Raw genomic sequence first — 20,799 nt, forward strand, 5'->3', positions numbered from 1 at the left:
TCCTACAAGATCGTTGAATCTTGCCGCAACCTTTCCTCCCACAAGTGCGCCACCGGCCGCAAAGTTCTCTGCGAGTACAAGCTCTCTGGCTACTAGCACTAAATGCGCAGCTTTTCGATCTACTCCGATTAGCTGGAACATCATTCTGCTAATGTCATTTTCTTATAACCCTGTATATAAATACTTTTTCCGTTGTGGCGCGAGCTGGTTTGTACATCAAAAAGTTATTGATATAATAGCATAAAAACACCTTGCACTTCTGCAGACAGTCTTCCGGTTACTGAAATATTCATCAGTTTCATAACATTTTGTAAGGAATCTCAATTGATCAAGCTCTAGCGTTACTCAATCAGCACTTCAGTCTCGTCACTGCTTGTTCGTAGCATTGACAAAAATGCAACATCTATCAGTTGTGTTGGACAAACGACAGCCTTCGCAGTCAACAAATCGCGTCTTACTCATCTCTTCCTGCATGAGATCAACAGCTTCTTCCTCATCGCCAGTATTTAGCTATTCCAATCGACTGCATATTTGACTTCAAAGCCGGCCCACATACTCTCATACTAGGGACATAATCATATTCGGTACACCACCACGTACATACTTCCATGGCACTGCGCTAGGAAGGCGCTAGCTTCGCGATTTCGGAAACAGTAGCCTTTATTCTAAAGACCAACACAAAATGCCATCTGCACAGCATGGCAAGTTTACAGCACGACATTGAAGATGATGAAAATAGTTTTCAGGACACAAATTGATCTATTTATATGTACAGGTCGAAACAAAGTGTGATATACAAAAGGCTCCTTCCATCGCAAGATTTTGATCTGAAAGGAAGCAATATGCCAATTATGAACAATGAAAGGGAAAGGGCTATTCACAAATGTATATTTCGTCCAGACAGTCCAGAGATATCACCCAAGGATAGATGATATATCAGGATGCTAGAAGAGATCACCATACTCTCCATCAACTTGCTCCCCATCATTCGAGTTAAGAATTTACGGGAAGGATGGGTTGGCGTTGACGAGCAACTGCTCGAAGTAGGCCTGGAACCAGGTACCGGCTTCAGGGGCGGCTGTTTGGAAAGGTACGTTAGTCGATATTCAAGTCCAAATTCAGGGAGGATTGTAAAACTTACGCTTGAGGGAGGAGGAAGAACCGCAGTGGGAGTCGTATCGGACAGCGGAGGTATCGGAAGTACCGTCGCACTCACCACCTGGCTTGATCCAGACGAAGGCATCAAGGAGAGCATCGTTGGTGGGAGTGTCTGGGCGGATACCGAAACCGGTTCCGATGGCATTGCACCAGTCTCCCCATTCTCCCTGGCCAGTTGGCTGCTTGCCGGAACGACCCTGGTCAACGATGAAGTGGGCATCCCATCCGTTGGAGCGGAGGAGAGGGCCGAAAGCGTTGATGTATCGCTTCTCGTCGCAGATGGAAGCACCTTGGGTGTATGGTGGGCAGGTGGAGACGGACCAGGCGTTGTAGTTAGCAACATTGGTAGCAAGACCACGGAAAGAAGCTGGGGAACCGGCTTTCTTGTAGATATCGGCGTAGTATGGGCCAGACTTGGCGAGATTGTCTGGCCATCCGAGCCAACCAGCGTGACCGGCATCGAGGTACATGGCAATGTTCGGCAAGTTCAACTTCTGAACAGCGTAGCTGATACAGTCTTCATAGGCAGTCTTGGCGTTGGCGCACTTAGCAGTACCCATGTTGGTGATCATGTTGGCAACACTGTCGGGTTCGATGACCAAGGCAAGTGGGATATCTGGGTACCTCTTGAAGATGGCAACCATGGGGTCGATGTATTGGGTCTTGTAGATGTTGACACCGTTGTTGGCAATGGAAAGCTCACCGTTGGAGGCAAGGGCGGCGCAGTCACGGTCTGGAAGATCGTAGACGACAAAGATACCGAGGGTGTCCTCACCAGTGGCACGCTTAGCACGGATGTCATTGAGATGGCCCTCAAGCTGGGAAAGCTTGTCAATGGTATCAAACCAGACGAAAGTTGGGACGGTGGCAACAGCCTTAGCAGCGGCGGTCAAAGAAGCCTTGCCGGCAGCGACCAACGATGGAACGGCAATGTTGTAAACCTCAGAGGAGTAGTAAGCATTGTAATGCTGCTTACGTCCAGCGAAGGGATTTCCGCTGATGGTGATTGGGTTACCGGCACCGCCAGTAGCACGAGTGGTAACTTGAGTGGTGCGGGTGGTGACTCCAGTGGTAACTGGAGTAGTGGTGCGGGGGGTGGTGGTAGCTGGGGTGGTAGCTGGAGTAGTGGTGCGGGGGGTGGTGGCAGCAGTGGTTGTTGGTTGACCAGCGGCAGACAAGCACTGAGCATAGTATGGGTTCAAGGTAGAGCAAGCGGCGCCGGCGACACAGTTCGCCGGGCCAGTCCAGCCAATACCACCGCACTGTCCCCAAAGGGTCTGTTGAGCGGATGCACCGCAGATGAGCGCAAGAGCGCTAAGGGCAAAGGAGTACTTCATTGCGAGTACGGCCAAGCGTAGATGTCGATGTGTTCCGAATCAAGGAATGTCAGATTGTTGTGAAGTCCAGGCTTGAGGAAAAAAAGTCAGGACGAAGTGGGAGGAAGCTGATCCTTATATATCGATGAGATCGAGAAGATTAACGTACCAGCCCCATATTCATTATCAATTGAGACTGCGCTAATTGAATGTAACAAGGCCATCGAGTCTAGGGCTTAGTGCTCCCCACAGAGTCTCTTGCGGGAACGCATTTGCTGAGATCCGTCGGTGAGTCGGATATTGGGGGTGGAGAAGCCAGAGCCTGGCCCGCCACGCCCATGTTGGAACTTGATCAGATGAAGGACTACACAAACACCTTGTGGGATCCTGACCAAAGACTTCGGAACGTTGCGAGGGTAGGGATACCTGACAATGGGTGCAGATTTACTCGAAAAAGAAAAATCAGCTCCCATAATTATCACAAACAGCGACGCATGAAACGCAGATATTGGGTTGACGTTGGCGATTTTGATCAGGTGCCCTGCGCGCGGGCCGGCTTTCCATACACCAAGAACATTGGTGTGGGTTTGCATCACTGGGGAATCAGGAGTCTGTAACATACCCCAGATATTCTCAAGACAGGCGACCCTTGTCGCGAACAGGCGTCACCAAAAGCCAAGTTCAACCCCAAGATATTGGGTACCTGGCACGCGTAGACCTCTACGGCCCTCCAAAGGTACTCTTTGAGCAAACGGCGTTTGTCACACGCCTTTCATCTTCAGACGAAATATTTAGGAACCTACGCCTAGAATCAGTCCAAGACCTTGTGACTTCAGAACCGACCAAGCTAGAAGCCTTTTCGAAGCAATTCAGCCGGAAAAACTTCCTTCGAAGGACCCACCACCCCAGCCTTCCAGAAAACGATCATCAGGGTTTGCATGTTGAATCCCAGATCTGACCGTTCCGAGTAACCGCCCACACGTCCAAAATGACTAGTCGTACCTGCAGCAGCAAAAGTGCTTGTCAAGTACGAACACTGACCTACTTTGCCACAACCCCAACACAATTTTCAACCTTTGATGGTGCAGGCGGGACGCCATTCCTAGACTCCGACATGACAGTGAACTGATCTGCCATTGATTTTAGCTATCCCTAGTTTCTTCACTAAAATTAACAGGCTCTAAAATATTCTCGAATGGTTTATATCAAGGATCACTCCGGAAGACGCCTTGAGAACCCACCGTCCGGGACAAGATCTGGGCTGCCATTTTATCCCATGGCCTAAATGCAGTCACGATTCCCCAGCTTAATACGTTTTTAGATCTCAGTCCCGAATACAGAAAGTGCTCCGCAAGGCTTTTCATATTTTTAACAGCCGTATTTGCCGGAATAGCACTGAAAATGCTCCGAAAGGTTATTAATTGTGCTTGCTAATCGACAGAAACGAACGCACGTACCCCACTTATGACGTGAAGTTCACACCATGGAATAGCAGGATCGATTTTATCGATACCCATATCAATAAGTGTTAACGGATAGAGGAGCTTTGAAGCTTCTATCGATAGGACGAGGACACCAGACTGTCTGGAGAGGACACCCGCTTTCCGTCTCAAGTTCATTGCTGTGATGGGATTATTTTGCTGCTCTCAATTAAAAAGATTTTTGTGCACGCCATCTTGGAAAAGTTTCAGGACTTCCCAAATAGACCCTGATCTACCATGTTCTTTCAAACACGAAAACATATCACTGAGGCCCAAGATAATCAGCTTCTCTCGTCTCTTGTCCCGCCTTAGCTCCGCACTGCTTCCCCTACCCACGTTTGCCAAGGCGCCGCTGCATTTCCGGATAATTTTATGTTCCGGGTAGATTAGCCCTCACAAGAAACAGGCCTCACCCATCTAGGATCACGGGCCACCTCACCAAATATCCACCTCAATAAACGCTCATAGCATTGCGTGCTGCAAATGAAACTCTGATTCAACTCATTAAAGGCTTTATTTTTCTTTGAGTCTAGATGCTTATCCTTTCTGCTTAACATTCAATTAATTCTCCTCTGACAAACCGATGACTATTGAAGCCAGGCTAAATCGATCGAGCTATTTACCCCATGGTTTAGACTCTATATATGCATGACCCGGCAATTTTATCGTTTTAAAAGTCAAACCTAACCCGGTTCTATCGGAGCTTGGCGGTGGGGAGGACGACGCATTAGACAGACATGATCCAATCAGTACTAGGGCATGGAGTTTTCATTGCCGTGTTCCGATGAAATGGTCACATGGCGGCCATAGCCTTTACTGAAGACGGCCTTACTCTGGCTTGGGCTTTTCTTAGATACAGATCTAGAAACTATTTTTGACGAATTAAGGCAGCGGCTGAAATCGGGTTTTACAATTTTACCAGCTTCACAATTAAATCAGCAGTTTTAAACCTCCATCCAATTCTACCTTGGATCACACAATTGTAATCCCTCATCAAAATGGGGCACGTTCATGCACACACGCGCCCTTCTTTCCCTGGTTATTTGTGGATTCAAATATGTAAGACGGGACTTTTTAGAACCGATTAACCAGGTTTTGGGAAAGTCGTTCCCAAGATTTAAAACACCATCTAGTGTAATTTGGCCCGGTTGCTCCGGCTTGTCTAGGTAGGGGGTTTCCAAGCTTTCTTGATTGGACTTGGGTTTCTGCTTGTGGGAGCTTGGAGCTAGATATCTTGTGACTTCATCTTTGAGCACGATCATGTCATTGAACTTCTCTTTGGAATTTTTGTTTCTCAGGGTTTTGTGACGCCCACTTTTTTTGTTCAGATACTGTTCTTTTCTTTCATACAAATATCTTACAGCTTCATGTCTCGCTGACTTACAGTTGGGGTTATTGTTCTTGGAAGTTCTTTAGAGTCGAAGCTCAGCCTCAGAAGCACTGAAATCTCTGTAACCGACCGCCAGTCAATCGATCAGTAATCAATCAGGAGCAGACTCTACCTCCACCCAAACAGCATTCTCCTAGATCCTACAGTCTACATGCTCATCTATCAAGATACTCTTATTGTTTCCCCAGAGAACCATTGCAAAATCAAAATTAACAAAATTTTCAGGAAAGCAGACCAGCCAGAGCTTCGACGTCGGCGCCTCAACGTTATAACACATCACGAAAACATCGAGCGGCTACCATGTCGACATCATGAAGAATCGCACCTCATCCAACGCAAGCCACATGTATACACCTGCAACTGCCGCTGGGTACTATGGTACCGTAGACGATCGCACCGTGGTTTCTGGTCATTATATATACCCTATAGACGCAGGTACTGAGGTGTGCATCGGCGGTTAACCCTGAATATATATACCTGCCGTCGCCTAATGCGAGTGCATGTGCATCCCTAGCCAGTGGGAACTTGACGTCTACTTAGCGTTTATATCTCTAGACCAAGATATTGAGCTAATCTTCAATGCATCCTCCTATCAGCCGGAGAGATATATATCAGTAGCTTATGGAGATTAATCCGGATCTTGATCGAGGAGTATGAATAGAGTATTGGAACGAAGAAGTGAGAGGATTAGTTCCGTAAAAACCAGTTAACTTTAGGTCGTTAGGTATAGTATATATGCCTCAAGAAAATGATTTCGACATCGAGATTTCGTGGTTTGGATATAATAATATGTGAATTAGAAAGCCTTGGTGTAACGTAAGATTGAGGCCTAAAATACTGTAGTGTAATGTGTTGCAACGCCACATGTGGTGCCACCAGTTTGTGGCTCACCATGGGATTTGTGGCGTGTAATAAAGCTTTTGGGACTTGCGTTACTGGAGATCTTGAGCTGAATGGCTACACACAAGTTGCGCGACCAGACTAGCCGAGACGCAACGTATAGACTGATCTGTAGAGAAATTTAAGATATGTATAATGTGAGATTCCCATTCGAGGTTAACTACTGACAACTTCGCGCAGTTTCTTTGTAATTTCGATTAGGATTCGAACATAATACTACATGAAATGTTTTCACAGTAATATTTAGACTCAAAACATTGAATATCACGTTATTTTGGTTTTAGTCTTCAAATTCATGAATAGGTAGATATCTCGATGGATTTTTATGTTGTTCGACTATTGTTGTATTCGATACCTATAGATCAGACTAATGAATACGCCATGCCGTCGCCATTTGCAATATCCTAATTAACATCTATAATTTCCTTTCTACTCTTCTTCCAACCCTCAACATGCCCCGACCCAAGCAAAATCATCTCATCCGCCGACCGGGACCTCGATATTAATCCGCCCCGACAGCAAACCGTTTTCGAACTCTCCAAAGAACCCCCCAAAAATCATCGCCGTGACCGGCCAGCAATACGAAGACTGGTGTCTCGAAAACTCCCAAATGTTAAGTTACACCACCCTCCAAATGGAATGACTCCAAGGACTCCGCACCAGATGTCCATTAGGTCCCTCCCCATATATAGGTGATCATCCCGGCGCGCGCGAATTCTCACCCAGAAGCTTGGCTTTTTTAATGCTTACGTTAAAGGCATCTATAAACTCATCCAAGACGACATCATCACTATGTCACACTATGTGGACGATATCTACGAGGTTGGGAAACATATTCGCGAAACATTGGAAGAAGCACCAACGCGGGCAATGAAGATAGTAGACGCTATTAAACGGGCGATAAGTCAGATGAAATCGTTTTGGGAGCAGTACAACCCTCTTGAAGAAGAGGCTGGAGAGGATTTGGTTAATCTTCCGGCCGAGGAATCGAATGAAAGAACTCTGTTTGTAGCGACACGGATAACACGGCCGGAGGTGGAGACTGTCCTTTACGGTCTGATGGGAACGAGGACACCGTATTTTTGACGATTGACACAGATGCGGTGGAGAAGAAGATTAGAGTGTTCAAGGCGCAGTCGAAGTGGATTAATTACGCTGCACGGGTGGGGAAACAGCGGGTTCAGGCGGCTATAGAGAAGGTACCCGATAATCCGGTATACACTCAGATGTTGAATCGGCAGAAGTATGATCCGGATTATAGACGCGGGGTAAGAGATATTGATTTTAATTTTAATTTTAATTTTGAGAAGGCGGTGGGTTGATACACCTGTTGGATACAGCCGATACAGAATATGGTTATGTTGATGGAGCAGTTGATGCCGTTACCTGGAACGGAAGGGGAGTTGGATCCGGCGCAGGGGTTACCGTATCAGTTGGATATTAGATTGAGGTAGGGGAAGATGTTAAAGTGCAAGAAGACGAAGAATAGCGGTCGGCCCGACCGTTTCAGTGAGGCTTCTTGGAAGATAATATTTTGAAGGAGGAAGATGTAGCGGACTGGGAGCAATTCGGGGAGGATTTCAAGGTGGAAGGGGGTCAAGATCAGCGGCCGACTCAACCGGTTTATCAAGATTTTGGAGATTTTATTTTCAAGGAGGAAGAGGGGATGGGAGCGGAGGGTAGGGCGAAGAATCCGAATGCAATGAGTTTGGAGGATATTCAAGATTTGTCTACGCAACAGTTTACTTATCGGGAGGAAGATGAACTGTTTAGGTGAAAGCGTAGGGAGAAGAGTACGATCCGATCAAGAAGTTTGCGAGACTTTAGCAACTACGTAAATAGTAGATAGACCGAGACTGGTCCTAGCGGGTAGTGGACTAACTCATAGACGGGCAGGGCGCTTGTTGGATTTTCGGCACGGCCGTGTTGTTTCAGTTGAACAAAAATACCCTAGTTACTAGGGCAAAGGGTTTCCACATTATGAACAGCGATGGTGTAAGTATATAAATCCGCCCAATACAGACTTTTAGTCAGTCTGTCGCCGCTCAGTAGATGGTAAATAGCTTTCCACGACTTTTCGCTTCAACCCGATATAAGTGATAAAGTAGGTGAAACATTCCTTTGAATGACCTGCTACTTGGTCCTCGTCGTCCACATCTATATACTTATGATACCCTTCCTCCCCTTCTTCGGGATCTTCGGAGGGAGTATATACGTGATTGCCAGGTTTGAATATCTTTACGCGGTAGAATCCCAGTAGTTGGGTTAGCCGTTTTGCTATATTTTAGTTTCGGGTGATGTCAGATGAATTCATACGTAGATATTTAAAGTATACATTATATATTCCAGAATATGAATAAAAATATAGAATACGGGTTCTTACCGTCCCACCGCAAGCTAATTGCTTCTATCAAGGTGCGCGGGAAGTCATCTGGACAACGATAGCGTATAGTCTGGGAGGCATCGGACTCGGCTACTTGTAGGGCTTGTAGTTGGTCTTGTGGGTCGCGGGCTTGGGAATTAAACTGGCGAGCATTGATATTTAGAATTCCGAGGCCGGTGAGATGTACCCTGAATTTCGAATTTGAAGCGTTATAAATATATTGACAAACGAAGCTTTGACCGTACATAGCAGGAGTCTTCGGTTTTGGTTGTGGTTGAATACCTTGTAGCGAGAGCGACCAGTGTAGATTCTATTCGCTTGATTCTGGCCTCCACTTCGGGATCTGGAGATATTGCCCCCTCCATGGCCGCTGATATCTATCGGGTTGACGGAGTTTTGCAGTCGTTACGGTATACGGTTGCGGGGCAGTACCCCAGCTAGCTACGGTATTTTCGATCCATGCCAATACCCCGTGATACCCAGCCAAGCCAAGCATTTTTCGCTCGAATCCATACCCCTGCGCCTGCATGTTCCGAATCCCGTGGGCGTCGGCCGACGTGAGGCTGGAACGTGTGTAAGAAGACCATGGTCATTCCTCAAACACTGAACTTACGAAAGCCGTGCTTGCCTAGATGGGAAACAATGACCAGAACGAAACGAAGCAAGTAGTTGCAGCGGCTGAAGCACAGAAATCTCAAATCAGAGCCGCGTGAAAGCGGGCTGTGTCTTGCTTGGTTGATCCTCCAACGGTGGAGGGTTTGCTATTTTTGGGTGGCGTCTGGGGAGGAAAGGTTCCGCAGAGGCTAAGCCAGACTGTGCCTGTTTCGGCTTTATTTTGATGACGACGAGAAGCCCTTTGAACTTTTGAAATTCACGAAGCTCTTGTCCATGCAAATAAAGTTTTTCATCGGTACCTGGGTAGTTGGTTAATGTTCCTTCATGAGATATTTTCTCGAACAAAGATACTTTCTTCCTTACTTACCAACAAATAGTTAATTATAACGTCGGACAACTTTTTGTCACGCAGAATTATATTTAATTAAATTCGATTCGGCCTTGCACAGCTCGCCAGGGGGCCTGCAGCAGCGCCTGTGAGGTCAGGACCAACACACTTTCTGCTTAGCTTGTATCTATCTCAGCTTACTTTCACTCTCTCTTTCACTCTTTCCCCCCACTCTCTTACTCTCTCCTCCCTTTCCATCTTCCTCTCCAAACCGCGATACTTCTCTCCTTCCGATAATACCACTCGGCGATTCGGAATACTCCATTGGCTTGCATTGGTTGTTTTTCTTTTGCGTCTGCGTCTGCATCTCCAACCACGTCTGCTTACGTTACGGCGCCCCACCGCACACAAACAAAGAGGAAACCAATACTCGAGTTCCGGCCTAGCAACCCGGACCATCGCATACAAACACTTCCAAAATGGCGAGGATGACGCTGTCAAAGATTGGAACGCTGCAGGCGGCTGCCTTCTACACACATGGCTTTCAGGGGCTGGCGATGTTCATAGTTTGGGTTATTCTGTTGGCATTGAAGGCTCAGAAGGGTGGTTCGCCTGGTGCTGCAAATTTGATGTTTGCGCTGGTAAGGAATACGGAGCTTCCGGTTTTTTGATCGCTTTTGGATATCGTGGAGGGGAATTGCTGACTTGGGGATGTTCGGGGGCAGTGCTTTATTTCTGTGCCGGTTATAATTTATACGGCTATGACGCCGAGGTGGCCGCGGACCGTTAGATTCTCGCATCCGATCGCACAGTCGGTTTTGTGCTTCTTGTTGACGGTACGGTCGATCGACCATTGCTTCATATACAGCTCGCAAAGAATTATTGAGTACTGACGCCAGTAAACCCTCAGATCTTGTGGTTCGCGGGATTCGTTTCTTTGGCAGTTCACAACAATGAAGGAATCTCAAGGGGCGAATCGAAAACTTGTGCGACTACAGTATACGGCACACCCAAAATCTGTGACCTCTCTAAAGGCGCGATTGGCCTCGGTGTGGTAGTTTTGTAAGACCCCCAATATCTCCTTTGGAGCCATCGTGATACTTCCCTCGGAAATGACGACCCGCTAACAATTGACATAACAGCCTGACCTGGGCCATCACAACAGGAATGTACGCCTACACTTGCTACTTCCTCTGGAAAGAAAACCTCCCATTCACCTCGCACCTTCGACCCGGTGTCGTCGCCACCAACGACGTCGAAGCCACGACCCAAGACGCATTTAGTCATAAAGACGACCATAACATGCTCGACCCCCAGGAAGATGAACATCCGCAATCACCATATCATCAACCAGCTAGCGTTACTCCGACCCCCGGCGGTGTTTATGCGCCGTTGTCGGGCACGGCGGTGGGGCAGGGGAGGTGGCAAGGGGAGGATGATGATGAAGATGCGGACTTTAGGAGGGATGCGTATAGGAATCAGCATAATGCGAGTGTGAGCGATAATGGGATTCATGGGGGACGGACGACGCCGTTGACGGGGCATCAGGATCCGTATTCGGTACAGCAGCCGGTGGAGTTTCCGGAGGGGCCGTATAATACGGGATATCGGTATTAAAGAAAGGCATGAAAAGGGATGGTGGGGTTTCCTAGAAGAATTTTTTTTTTTTTTTTTTTTCGGTATTGGGAGGTTTCTTTTTCTTTCTTTCATTTTTGTCTTACGATTTTAGAGTATTTTGGATCTAGGGGTGCAGTTGTCGAAAAGCCATTGCTTGTGCTTGCATAGAAAGGGGATCTTGATAGGTAGCTTATGTCATGTTAGCGGTTTGTCCTGTTTACTTTAGCGCGCCCTCCGACTCTTCCAAAGATATTTCATTACTTTTCTCTACTTCAATCTCTCTTTCTTTCTTTCATTCACTAAAGTCAGAAACATGCACGAAAAATGAGTCGCGGGCCTCGAATGTTAGATTTTCAACTCTGCCGGACCAACCGGATCAATGGCCATTTCGCCCTGGACGAAGGCTGATCGGCGCGCGAATTGGTCAAGTGATAGTGCTGACCTCCAGCCTCATTCGCCAGAGATATGGAAGGAAAATCGTCCTACAACATTACAACTTGGAAAGGCTCAACCTTCACGGCAGTTTCCATAGACAGGTAGTTGTATGACCTTCGTTGAATCTGACCCGACGTGACCCGGATCTTTGCTGACAATTGGGTTCCACAATAGTTATAGATAATCAGCCGCAGACGCGCAAGAACAAGGCTGTAATCTGGACGTCGTTACACGACTGCAAGGGGTGGACTTGACATCTCGATATCACATTTTTTTAAGGAGATAGGGTTTTCAATCCCTTTGTCTACGGCTTTTTTTTCGCCTGCAACAGCTGCGGAGAGCTTTTCTATCGCTTGCATCGGCATAATACCTTACCTCGTATCGGACCCACCGCACCAACCATGCTGTTCGCGTCGCCGTTGGTACCGAACAATGTTCGGCACTACCCCCGTCCTCCAACCTACGACTTCCCAGACCTTCCCCCCGCAGACCGCGCATCATTCTGGCTTCTCCCTATCTCAATAGCTCTCCAACATATTACCCTCGCTATCATCGGACCTTTACCCAAGACCTCGCCTATCAGAACGCTTCTTCCTGCCATCGTCGTACCGATCATAGTTGGGATAGGGATACAAGCAACGCTGTATTGTCACCACCTTACATCTCCGGTTATTAATTTTGGATACGGCACCGCGGCGGTTTCTCTCACCCTCCAAGGGATCGATATACTCTTTATTATACCCCGGCGATATGAAGTACCTCTTACTGAGATATTTACAATAGTCGATAAACCATGTCCTACCTTAAACGCAACTTGGAGACAAAGGTTCGACTGGGCTGGCGCGTGTTTTAGTAACCCCAGAATGTTGAATACACCATTCGAACCAACGGTATTAAAAAAACGAAGAGAGAAAGTTGCGGGAATGTCGAAGCGCTGGTTTTTGGTTACCCGACTGGCGAGGGTGATTATGACGTGGGTTTTGATCGATTTTTTGTTGGCTTGGTGTCGGTATGATTTATGGTTTTCTTCAGCTACGAATCATCTAGCTCATGATACTTTATTTTCTGGGGCGGTAAGAACGGTGTTTGGAGCGTCTGCGATATGGATGGCTATCAACGGTGAACATGCGATTTGTGCGGTTATTTATGTGGGGGTATTCGGACAGGATCGTGGGGATTGGCCGGATATGTTTGGGATTTGGACGGAAGAGTGGTATACTATCGCCGACTTCTGGGGGATAGCATGGCATGGATTGTTTAGACGGCAGTTTACGTTTTTGACGGATACTGTGGAATCTAAGGCTCTTAAAGTTGTAATTCCGTTTCTGTTGTCTGGGATACTGCATTTTGTGGGGGCGCGGATGCAGAGCAGGGATGGTGGTGGGGCGATGGTGTTTTTGGTGCTACAGCCGATTGGGATTTGCGCGCAGCAGGTGGTTTTTGGAAGGGATGGGGGGAGGGGGAAGGGGGTGGTGGTGAAAACGGTGGTGTGGGCGAGTACGATGGTTTGGCTCGTGGCGACGGGGTATAGGTTTGTGAAGGAGTATGCGAAGGGGGGGATGTTTGATATCGAGCCTATACCGGTTAGTTTTTTGAGCGTGATTGGAATGGTGGAGGGGGGATGGTGGAGGTATGGGGGGGCGCTGGGGCATTTCGGGTGGTATTAGCTAGGGGAATGGTATAGATATACACTCGAGTACTTGTATATATGTATTTGTTCGGGCTAGATGGATAATACAGGGAGGTTTAAACTAGCTAACTGACTCGTTTCTGCGGTTGTTAAGGAAGTTACTCCTTAGGTAGGGTTTTGATATGATCCACCAGATCATCGAACTGTTGATAGATATCCTTATACTTAATCCCCAATTCCTTTTCCGCTTTACTCGCATCCAATTTAAAATAATTTGCACTCCACCCATCCTTCCAGCTGGGGATCTCATTCAACTTGAATCCCAACTCCGGATACTTCTCCTTCGCATGCTTCAACAAATCATCCCACCTGAATTCACCCGCAGATAACAAAAACCTTTCACCGTCCTTAACTTCGTCGCTTAGAGCTTTGACGTGGGCTTCGGCTACGTCATCGACATGAACCGAATGATCGATATCTTGAAATCTCAGCAAACCGTCGACACCGTTGTATTCTCGCCAGAGGATTGCGGAGGTGGTGTGGTGGTTGTCAATGTCCTTGACGGATTTTAAAACACGGATGGGACCGTAGACAAAGTCGGGGTGGATGCTGATCAACGAGTAGTGTGGCTTTTTGGAGGCGTGGAATTCCCAGGTTGCCAAATCGCCGGCGATCTTGGAACCGTGGTAGGCGCCGAATGGGAAGCCGAAGTCGGTGTTTGAAAATTCGGAGAGGGGGCCGACGGCGGGGTTGCCGGTTGCTTCTGTTGAAGTGGGTTAGAGGGTTTTTTTTTATTGGGGTAGGGGGGACATACCACTGGCTGTGCGGCTTTCTCCGAGCTGAGAACGGTCGAAGGGGATGAAGGAGATGCAAGAGCTGGTGATTACGACCTTTTTGATCTTTGGTTCTTTTGTGGCGGATGAGAGGAGGGATTGGGTGGGTATAACCGCTGGGTCGATATAATTTTCCTTCCACGGTTGTAGTAACTCCTGCCCCCAAAGATTAACACCCATACCACAATATTATACTCTCGAAGAGTGGGATTGTATCTTGTATCACTTACAGGCGTGGGGATAGGACTCGCAGTATGAATCACAAAATCAACATCCTTGACGGCTTCATCGAATGCCCCATCTTTTAGGAAATTGGGAACGACGACGAAGGTGACTTGGTCTTCGTGGCCGAAAACCTTTTTGAGCCATGCTTCTTGGGCAGGGTCGCGGATTGTTAGGCGGACTTTGTAGCCGGCTTTGAGGACTGCCAGGACGACGCCGGAGCCGACGAAGCCTGAGGCGCCGGTGATCTGGTTTTTTTTTTTTGAAATTAGTTGGGGTTGTGGTGAAGTTATGGGGGGATATTTTGGGGGGTACTTACGAGGACGGTTTGATCTGCTGGTGCCATTTGGATATGTATCTTAGTACAAACTACTTTTATAAAACAGCAAGACGATCTTTGTATGTATATTTCCGAGGTATAAAATATAGAGAACAAGGGGGAAACGAAAGAAGATGGACTCACGAGCGGGGGAACGGGGGTCTAAAAGGAAAGCTAGCTGCCTGGCTAGCTTCCCCTTCCTTACTTCTTCAGCGGAGGCTAAACATGCACAGCTGTGGGTTCTCGCGCCGAAACAATTGAAGACATCGTTTTTCTTTTCTCTATCGAAGCTATAGCTAGCCCATTAGTAAAAGAAGCGGGCTAGCCCGGTGGTCCCCGCGGGCGCCATGTTTCATAGATATGACATGATCTGTCATATTCTATGTACTCTACTCCCCCAAGATGTTAGTCCGGTCTTATTCGTTCCGCTTGGTGGAGCAGTACCGGGATTGAGAGATGGTGGAGCCATCACGCCCTTGGAAATGGATTTGGTTTTTGACCGCGCTTCTCTCGCAAAAATGGTACAATTCTATTGCGAGGCTAGACCGTCGGTTCGAAATCACTTCAAGTAATTTCCGTGCAGCTTTCAGCGAAGGCTTTGGCCTTGTTTGTGACGAAATAGTTGGACTGCGCATGCAGGGGAATGGGTGTCGGGTTCGTATTGCACGTCAGAGCTAGGGATTCGAAGACGTGCGTTTGGGAGTGCAGCTTTTGGGAATAGGCTGGCGGGTCCATCTGGGTTAGTCTTGATGGAGCCCGTGGGACTGGATCCGATTCGCTTGTGGTCGCTTGGAAGGGATGAGGCGCCCCACCGCCTACCCCTCTTCTATCGCGCTAGAGATAGTGAGGGTAAGATAGTCTACATATAACCGGGACTTTTCGTGAGGTTGGAAGTTTGTAAGGATATGTGATAGAATAAATTTATAAATGTGATTGAAGGTGCAGATTCAGACGCGGTGGTGATAAAATACTTCTTCATAAACCTGTGGGTTATGTATGAGAAGGGAAGAGATACATGTGCCCTGTGCCGGGTTCGGTACAGGGTGCATGGTATTGCATGTTGGTCTGGAATTCCGGAATCGCAGTTAATCTGCATGTAAGTACTGTACGAGGCAACCCAAGAGTCTGTTTATACTACGTAATAACTGAAATTTTTACAAGTTTTCTGCGCATGAAGAATGGCGGTGGGTGGTGGGATGCCTTGGGGCTTATCAGTCGGCCAATTAGATATTGATATTACAGTGTTAGAAACAGAACCACGGGATACATCGCTCGTATTTTCCAAAGATTCGAAACAAAATGCAGGGAATTGCTAGATATAAACCTCCAAGGCTTTTGGGATGGTGGTGGCAGACCCCAGCTTTGAGGCCCGGATCCGCGGACCCAAGAGCATCTTATCTTTCAGAGTGCATATGCACCAAAGTGCACAGACGCACGAAATCCATCAGCCTTTCTCTTCAAATCCAACCCATTAACTAAATCTCATTATCATGAATAAGTATACTTATTATTACCAAAAAAAAAATAAAAAAAAAATTTAATAATGCTCTTAACCTCCCCGCTCTGAACTCATGTATTAAGCAACTCCAACGGCGTCAGAGCAACCTCCGATACCTCCCAATACTCAACATCATTAAACGCCCTAAACACAATCCTAGCCTTCTTATTCGCGCCAACAGTATATTTATACGCCGCTTTACTCCATTCATCTTCCGACGTCGGTTTTCCCTCTTTTGTTGCTAGAACTGCCATCATTCTGTCTTCGTCGCCGATGTAGGCCCAGAACCAGGCGTTATCTGAGGACTATTGTAATGTTTCGCGGAGTTAGAGTTTGAAGGGTTGTTTAAGACATGTATTATTTTGTGACAAATAGAAAAACTTACGTTTGCAAGAGCATTCCTATACAGAAAACTAGCAACATAATCCGTATCCTTCCCTTCGTCATCCTTCCTCCCCATCGTCTGTGATAACTCACACGCCCTAGCCGAAGAATGTTCTCCATTCCATGCTGACAGGTATCCCTTATCATCCCAGTCATTCACATCCCAACAACCATCTGGATTCTCCCATCCCGTTAGATTTTGCTTGAACTCTCCGTTCTCAACCAGACTTCCGGCGCTGATTCCGAATCCTGGTGTCAGGCCGGGGAAGCCGACGTTTATTTCCATGATGGACCCGGTGGCTGCGGGCTTGGGGACGCCGGAGAAGGCGACGGCTGTTACGCCGGTTGGGAGGATGATTCCTGTGGCGCCGGCAGCGGGGAGGATTGTTATCGGGGAACCGCTGTTGCCGGCGTCTTTAGTCTGGCTACTCGTTGGAGTAGGGGTCGCTGCTCCACTGCCACCATTTGTAGTCTGATCACCGCTATTATTTGAAGAACCGGAAGAATCGCCTCCGCCATCAGAGGACTTCTTACTCCCCAATGCGCCGCCTACACCACCGCCTACTGCTCCGGCGACGACAATTACCGCGATTACCGCGATGATTATTATTCGCTTTTTGGTGAACCATGAGCCTGAACTACCGCCTGAGCTCTTGGGGTTTGAGGCGATTGCATCGTGACGTTCTTCGGATACACCCCCTATCACGGGTTTTGTATCTTCGACGCCGCCGTAGACGTCCGAGAGGTCAGGAAGCGCGGTGCTATCCTTTTCCAGATCCCTGGGTTTTGACATTTTGCTTTGTGTTGTTCACCTTAATTGACGGTTGTGTTGTTTAGGGGGTTGTGGCTTTGTGTAACGAGCGATCGATGTTAGTTTTCCACGCTGTTGTGAAAGTTCGACGAGGAAGAAGAGGAGGAGGAGAAGAAGAAAATTATGAGGAGAGAGTCGCAATCTCACTTTCTCAAGACGTTAAAATATTTTGCGCCTCCGAAATGCGCTCGTGGAATCAAAATAAGCATGGCGTTCCAACATTTTCGCTGAAGGAAACCCATCTAGAATCGAGAATCTGCGGCTGAGATTGGCTGGCTTTTATCCTGAGAAATCCCAAGGAATCAGATTGTGGCAAGGATGGTAAGCATCGGGTTTGACATCTATGTAGGCACCCCTGTTTAATACATAGATGATTCGTATTCTTTTTGTGTTACCGGTGGGTTTGGAATATTAGTTAGCATCGTGGTTCGGAATATATATCGGTTAGTCATTTTGTATACTTGTAATACGAGAGCAGCATAACGCCTACGAGGACATGGGTAGCCCTTTCCCCTTCTTTCTGAATTGTCATTTCATGCAGACTATAAGAGACATCATTCAATCCAAATCTAGTGTAGTTTTTTTTATATTTCCATCTTGCTCTATTCCTCTACCTCCTGCCCAGTGAAAATTGGAAGTTTTGTCAAAGTCTCCTCCCAAGTCTCATTGCCATCAACCAAAGCCTTTAGATGAGCCAAAACCTCATCAACACTCCCACGGACCTGTTTAGTAGTATCCCTCTCTCTCAACGTAATAGTATCATCCTTCACACTCTGGAAATCAATGGTAATACCGAACGGTGTACCCAACTCATCGTTTCTGCTGTATCGTTTACCGATTGTGGCACCGGAGGAGTCGACACGGCTGCTGATACCTAGTTTTCGGATCTTGGAGGATATACTGTTGACGAGAGGGTTGAAGGCAACGTTGTTGGAGAGCGGGACTAAAAGGACTTTTGTGGGGGCGATGGTGGGTGGGAAGGAGAGCACCGCGCGGTCGGCGTCTTCGGGACGGGTCCAGAAGACGTGTTCCATTAGGGAATAGAGAATGCGGCCGATACCGAAGGAGGGTTCGATGACGTTGGGGGTGTATTCGCGGACTGGATGGATATTAGTTTTTAGTCCAGTCTTATGAAGAGTGGGTGGGGGGTTACGTACCAGACTCGGTTCTCTTCCTCTTCTCGACGGTGACGAGGTCGCTGCCGATTTCTAGTTTACCGAGACCTTCGACGAGGACGGAGATGCTCTGGCCGTTTTTTAAGGTCTCAGACCAAGCTTCACGTTCCTTCTGGTTCGAGCATTCTGCCAAACGCTCTTCGACGGCCTTTGCGCTCTTCTTGAATTTAGGGCCGAGAACTTTCTTGTTGATATCAACTTCATATTCTTCGATGACCCTGGGTTCTTTGAGGGTTTCTCGAACACCCAGGAATTGACCAGTCTTCTTTTGGTGGACTGATAAGTCGTAGGCACTTCTGTCGGCGCAACCGACACATTCGATCCAGCCGTAACTTGTTTGTAATTCGGCGTCCCAACAGTCGCTGGCGTAATGTGCCATTTCGTTCTCCATGTGCTGTCTGAAACGGACCTTTTTCTCGTCCACACCGATCTTTTTGAGGAACAAGTTGATTCTGGCGAGGAAGTAACCCAGTGTCTCATTGTCGACCATGCCCTCACGGACAGCTTCGCCGATTGTCTTTCTGATGGTGGTCGTTTTACCGGCTTGTTGGATTTCCTTGGGGAGGAAGTTGAGGGTAACACTATCCGCGACTTCGGGGAAACGAGGGTGGGATTTATTCTCGGGATCGACGAAGTGTTCGATTTCGGCCATTAGGAATTCACGGACACGCAGGAGACCTTGACGAGGAGAGATTTCGTTTCTGAAAGATTTTCCGATTGAGGCAGAGGCGAAGGGCATCTTTTCGTTGTTGAAGCCGAGGAGTTTTTGGAAGTTTAGGAATTGCCCTTGGGCGGTTTCGGGGCGGAGGTAGCTGTTTTATATCAATGTTAGTTTGGGGTTCTTTCTTTGGGTATTATTTGGAGGTGGGTCGGATGTACCCTGGTAGGTTGCTGCTGGGGCCGATTGAGGTGCCGAACATGAGGTTGAAGGCGACTGGTGGCTCGAGGTCGCCGCCGGTGCCTGGGTTCTTGATCTGGTATTTAGTGATAATGTCACCAAGATCCTTGCCGTCAAAGTTATCGATCTATCCGGTCCGTTAGCTCCCTATGTCCACAAAGCCCAGTAACCCTATATCCCACCTTCGCCAGAATCTCCTCGTATTCCTGAACAACAGCATCCTCCAACTTAACAACCTTGATATCCTTAACCTTCTTCTTCCTCTTCTTCTTATCCTCCCCACCTTCAACCTCCTTCGCCGTCTCCTCAACCGCCGCACCGGCCTCAAGATGCCTGGCCTGCTTATCCCCCTTCAACCTAGCCTCCAGCACCTCCTCAACCAAATGATCGGCCCTGAAGATCTCGCCCGTCTTAGGATCCTTACACATCCAGTCCGAGAATTTATCGACGTGACCAGAAGTCTTGAGAACATCGTGCGGGGTTAACATTGTACAATCGACTTCTAGCATATCTTCTTCGAGGATGAAGTGTTTGCGCCAGGTATCTACGATGTTGGCTTGTAAGGCACATCCTGGGGGCCCGTAATCGAAGAGACCGGAGACACCGCCGTAGATGTCGAATGCTTGGGCGTAGAACATTCGGCGACGGAGGAGGGTGTCGAGGTTCGCTCGGTCGAGCGGTTTTCCGTCCAGGGTTGTCATGTCGTGTGGTTGGGGGGTTGCTACGGTTGGTCTTTTTTGGCGGGGTGTTTTGGAAGTTTTGGGGATTTGTGGGGTAGGTGGCTAGAAGACGGTTAGAAGACGGCGATGAGGGGGAGAACGAAGGGGGATTGGTGATGATGTAGGGGGTATGCTGACTGTCTGATTGTAGCGTGTAGTCAAAGTGGTGAAGAATGATTGGAACGAAATGGGTCGATAACGAGTTGCGGGGCAGTAGAATTGTGGTAGCTGCTGTGTTTTGTATGGTAGTAAAACTCGTTTGAAGGAATTCGAATGCCTTTGCGCAATTGACAAAGTTGGCCTCATAAAAGATTGAATGAAAGGAGCTTCCCTTTGGGTATCGATGGAGATATAAATCAGTATGGGCTAAATTAGGGGAAGAGAGGTTGTTTATCTATGACTCCTTCGAATCTGATAGTCGTCTCAGTCTCTAAAAAATTTGGCGGGAAACGGGCCGGTGTTGTGGTTTTTGTGGGGGGAATGCGATGAGATGGATTAGATTAGATTAGATTAGATTTTTAAATGATTAGATTGGGCTGTATACCACGCAACACAGTTTATCACGAGTCGACCGGAGAGGAATGTTGATGTAGAGAAGGAAAGGTGGGATTTTTATTATTAGTCTAAGAGAATCATTAGGGGTATAGCATCCAATAATCCAAAGCTGCGGAAACCAATAAGCTTAAG

At 47.6% G+C, this 20,799-nt stretch overlaps 8 protein-coding genes across 8 annotated transcripts; 3 read left to right on the plus strand and 5 right to left on the minus strand.

Moving 5' to 3' along the window:
* Positions 1 to 1,001: 1,001 nt before the first annotated feature.
* DFL_001387 (uncharacterized protein) lies at positions 1,002 to 2,495 on the minus strand (the record flags this gene model as incomplete). The annotated part of the gene is made up of 2 exons (XM_067630000.1): positions 1,002 to 1,078; positions 1,142 to 2,495. The coding sequence occupies 2 exons, from the start codon at positions 2,493 to 2,495 to the stop codon at positions 1,002 to 1,004; spliced, it is 1,431 nt and encodes a 476-aa protein (XP_067495966.1).
* A 4,542-nt stretch (positions 2,496 to 7,037) lies between these two features.
* DFL_001388 (uncharacterized protein) lies at positions 7,038 to 8,022 on the plus strand (the record flags this gene model as incomplete). The annotated part of the gene is made up of 3 exons (XM_067630001.1): positions 7,038 to 7,299; positions 7,344 to 7,513; positions 7,786 to 8,022. 3 exons carry the CDS (start codon positions 7,038 to 7,040, stop codon positions 8,020 to 8,022), a joined length of 669 nt encoding a protein of 222 aa, XP_067495967.1.
* Positions 8,023 to 8,271: 249 nt separating this feature from the next.
* DFL_001389 (uncharacterized protein) lies at positions 8,272 to 8,993 on the minus strand (the record flags this gene model as incomplete). The annotated part of the gene is made up of 3 exons (XM_067630002.1): positions 8,272 to 8,522; positions 8,629 to 8,816; positions 8,911 to 8,993. 3 exons carry the CDS (start codon positions 8,991 to 8,993, stop codon positions 8,272 to 8,274), a joined length of 522 nt encoding a protein of 173 aa, XP_067495968.1.
* Positions 8,994 to 10,050: 1,057 nt separating this feature from the next.
* On the plus strand, positions 10,051 to 11,188 carry DFL_001390 (uncharacterized protein; the record flags this gene model as incomplete). The annotated part of the gene is made up of 4 exons (XM_067630004.1): positions 10,051 to 10,212; positions 10,297 to 10,407; positions 10,482 to 10,633; positions 10,714 to 11,188. 4 exons carry the CDS (start codon positions 10,051 to 10,053, stop codon positions 11,186 to 11,188), a joined length of 900 nt encoding a protein of 299 aa, XP_067495969.1.
* An 836-nt stretch (positions 11,189 to 12,024) lies between these two features.
* On the plus strand, positions 12,025 to 13,290 carry DFL_001391 (uncharacterized protein; the record flags this gene model as incomplete). Its single annotated transcript, XM_067630005.1, has 1 exon — positions 12,025 to 13,290. The coding sequence occupies one exon, from the start codon at positions 12,025 to 12,027 to the stop codon at positions 13,288 to 13,290; it is 1,266 nt and encodes a 421-aa protein (XP_067495970.1).
* Positions 13,291 to 13,411: 121 nt separating this feature from the next.
* DFL_001392 (uncharacterized protein) lies at positions 13,412 to 14,654 on the minus strand (the record flags this gene model as incomplete). The annotated part of the gene is made up of 4 exons (XM_067630006.1): positions 13,412 to 14,016; positions 14,068 to 14,242; positions 14,317 to 14,556; positions 14,628 to 14,654. 4 exons carry the CDS (start codon positions 14,652 to 14,654, stop codon positions 13,412 to 13,414), a joined length of 1,047 nt encoding a protein of 348 aa, XP_067495971.1.
* Positions 14,655 to 16,196: 1,542 nt separating this feature from the next.
* On the minus strand, positions 16,197 to 17,302 carry DFL_001393 (uncharacterized protein; the record flags this gene model as incomplete). Its single annotated transcript, XM_067630007.1, has 2 exons — positions 16,197 to 16,430; positions 16,511 to 17,302. The coding sequence occupies 2 exons, from the start codon at positions 17,300 to 17,302 to the stop codon at positions 16,197 to 16,199; spliced, it is 1,026 nt and encodes a 341-aa protein (XP_067495972.1).
* Positions 17,303 to 17,922: 620 nt separating this feature from the next.
* Positions 17,923 to 20,418, minus strand: DFL_001394 (uncharacterized protein; the record flags this gene model as incomplete). Its single annotated transcript, XM_067630008.1, has 5 exons — positions 17,923 to 18,419; positions 18,478 to 19,307; positions 19,375 to 19,520; positions 19,576 to 20,175; positions 20,251 to 20,418. 5 exons carry the CDS (start codon positions 20,416 to 20,418, stop codon positions 17,923 to 17,925), a joined length of 2,241 nt encoding a protein of 746 aa, XP_067495973.1.
* Positions 20,419 to 20,799: the final 381 nt, after the last annotated feature.

This window comes from Arthrobotrys flagrans (genome assembly GCF_004000055.1).
Source record: "Arthrobotrys flagrans strain CBS H-5679 chromosome Unknown unitig_15, whole genome shotgun sequence".
Classification (NCBI taxonomy): domain Eukaryota; kingdom Fungi; phylum Ascomycota; class Orbiliomycetes; order Orbiliales; family Orbiliaceae; genus Arthrobotrys; species Arthrobotrys flagrans.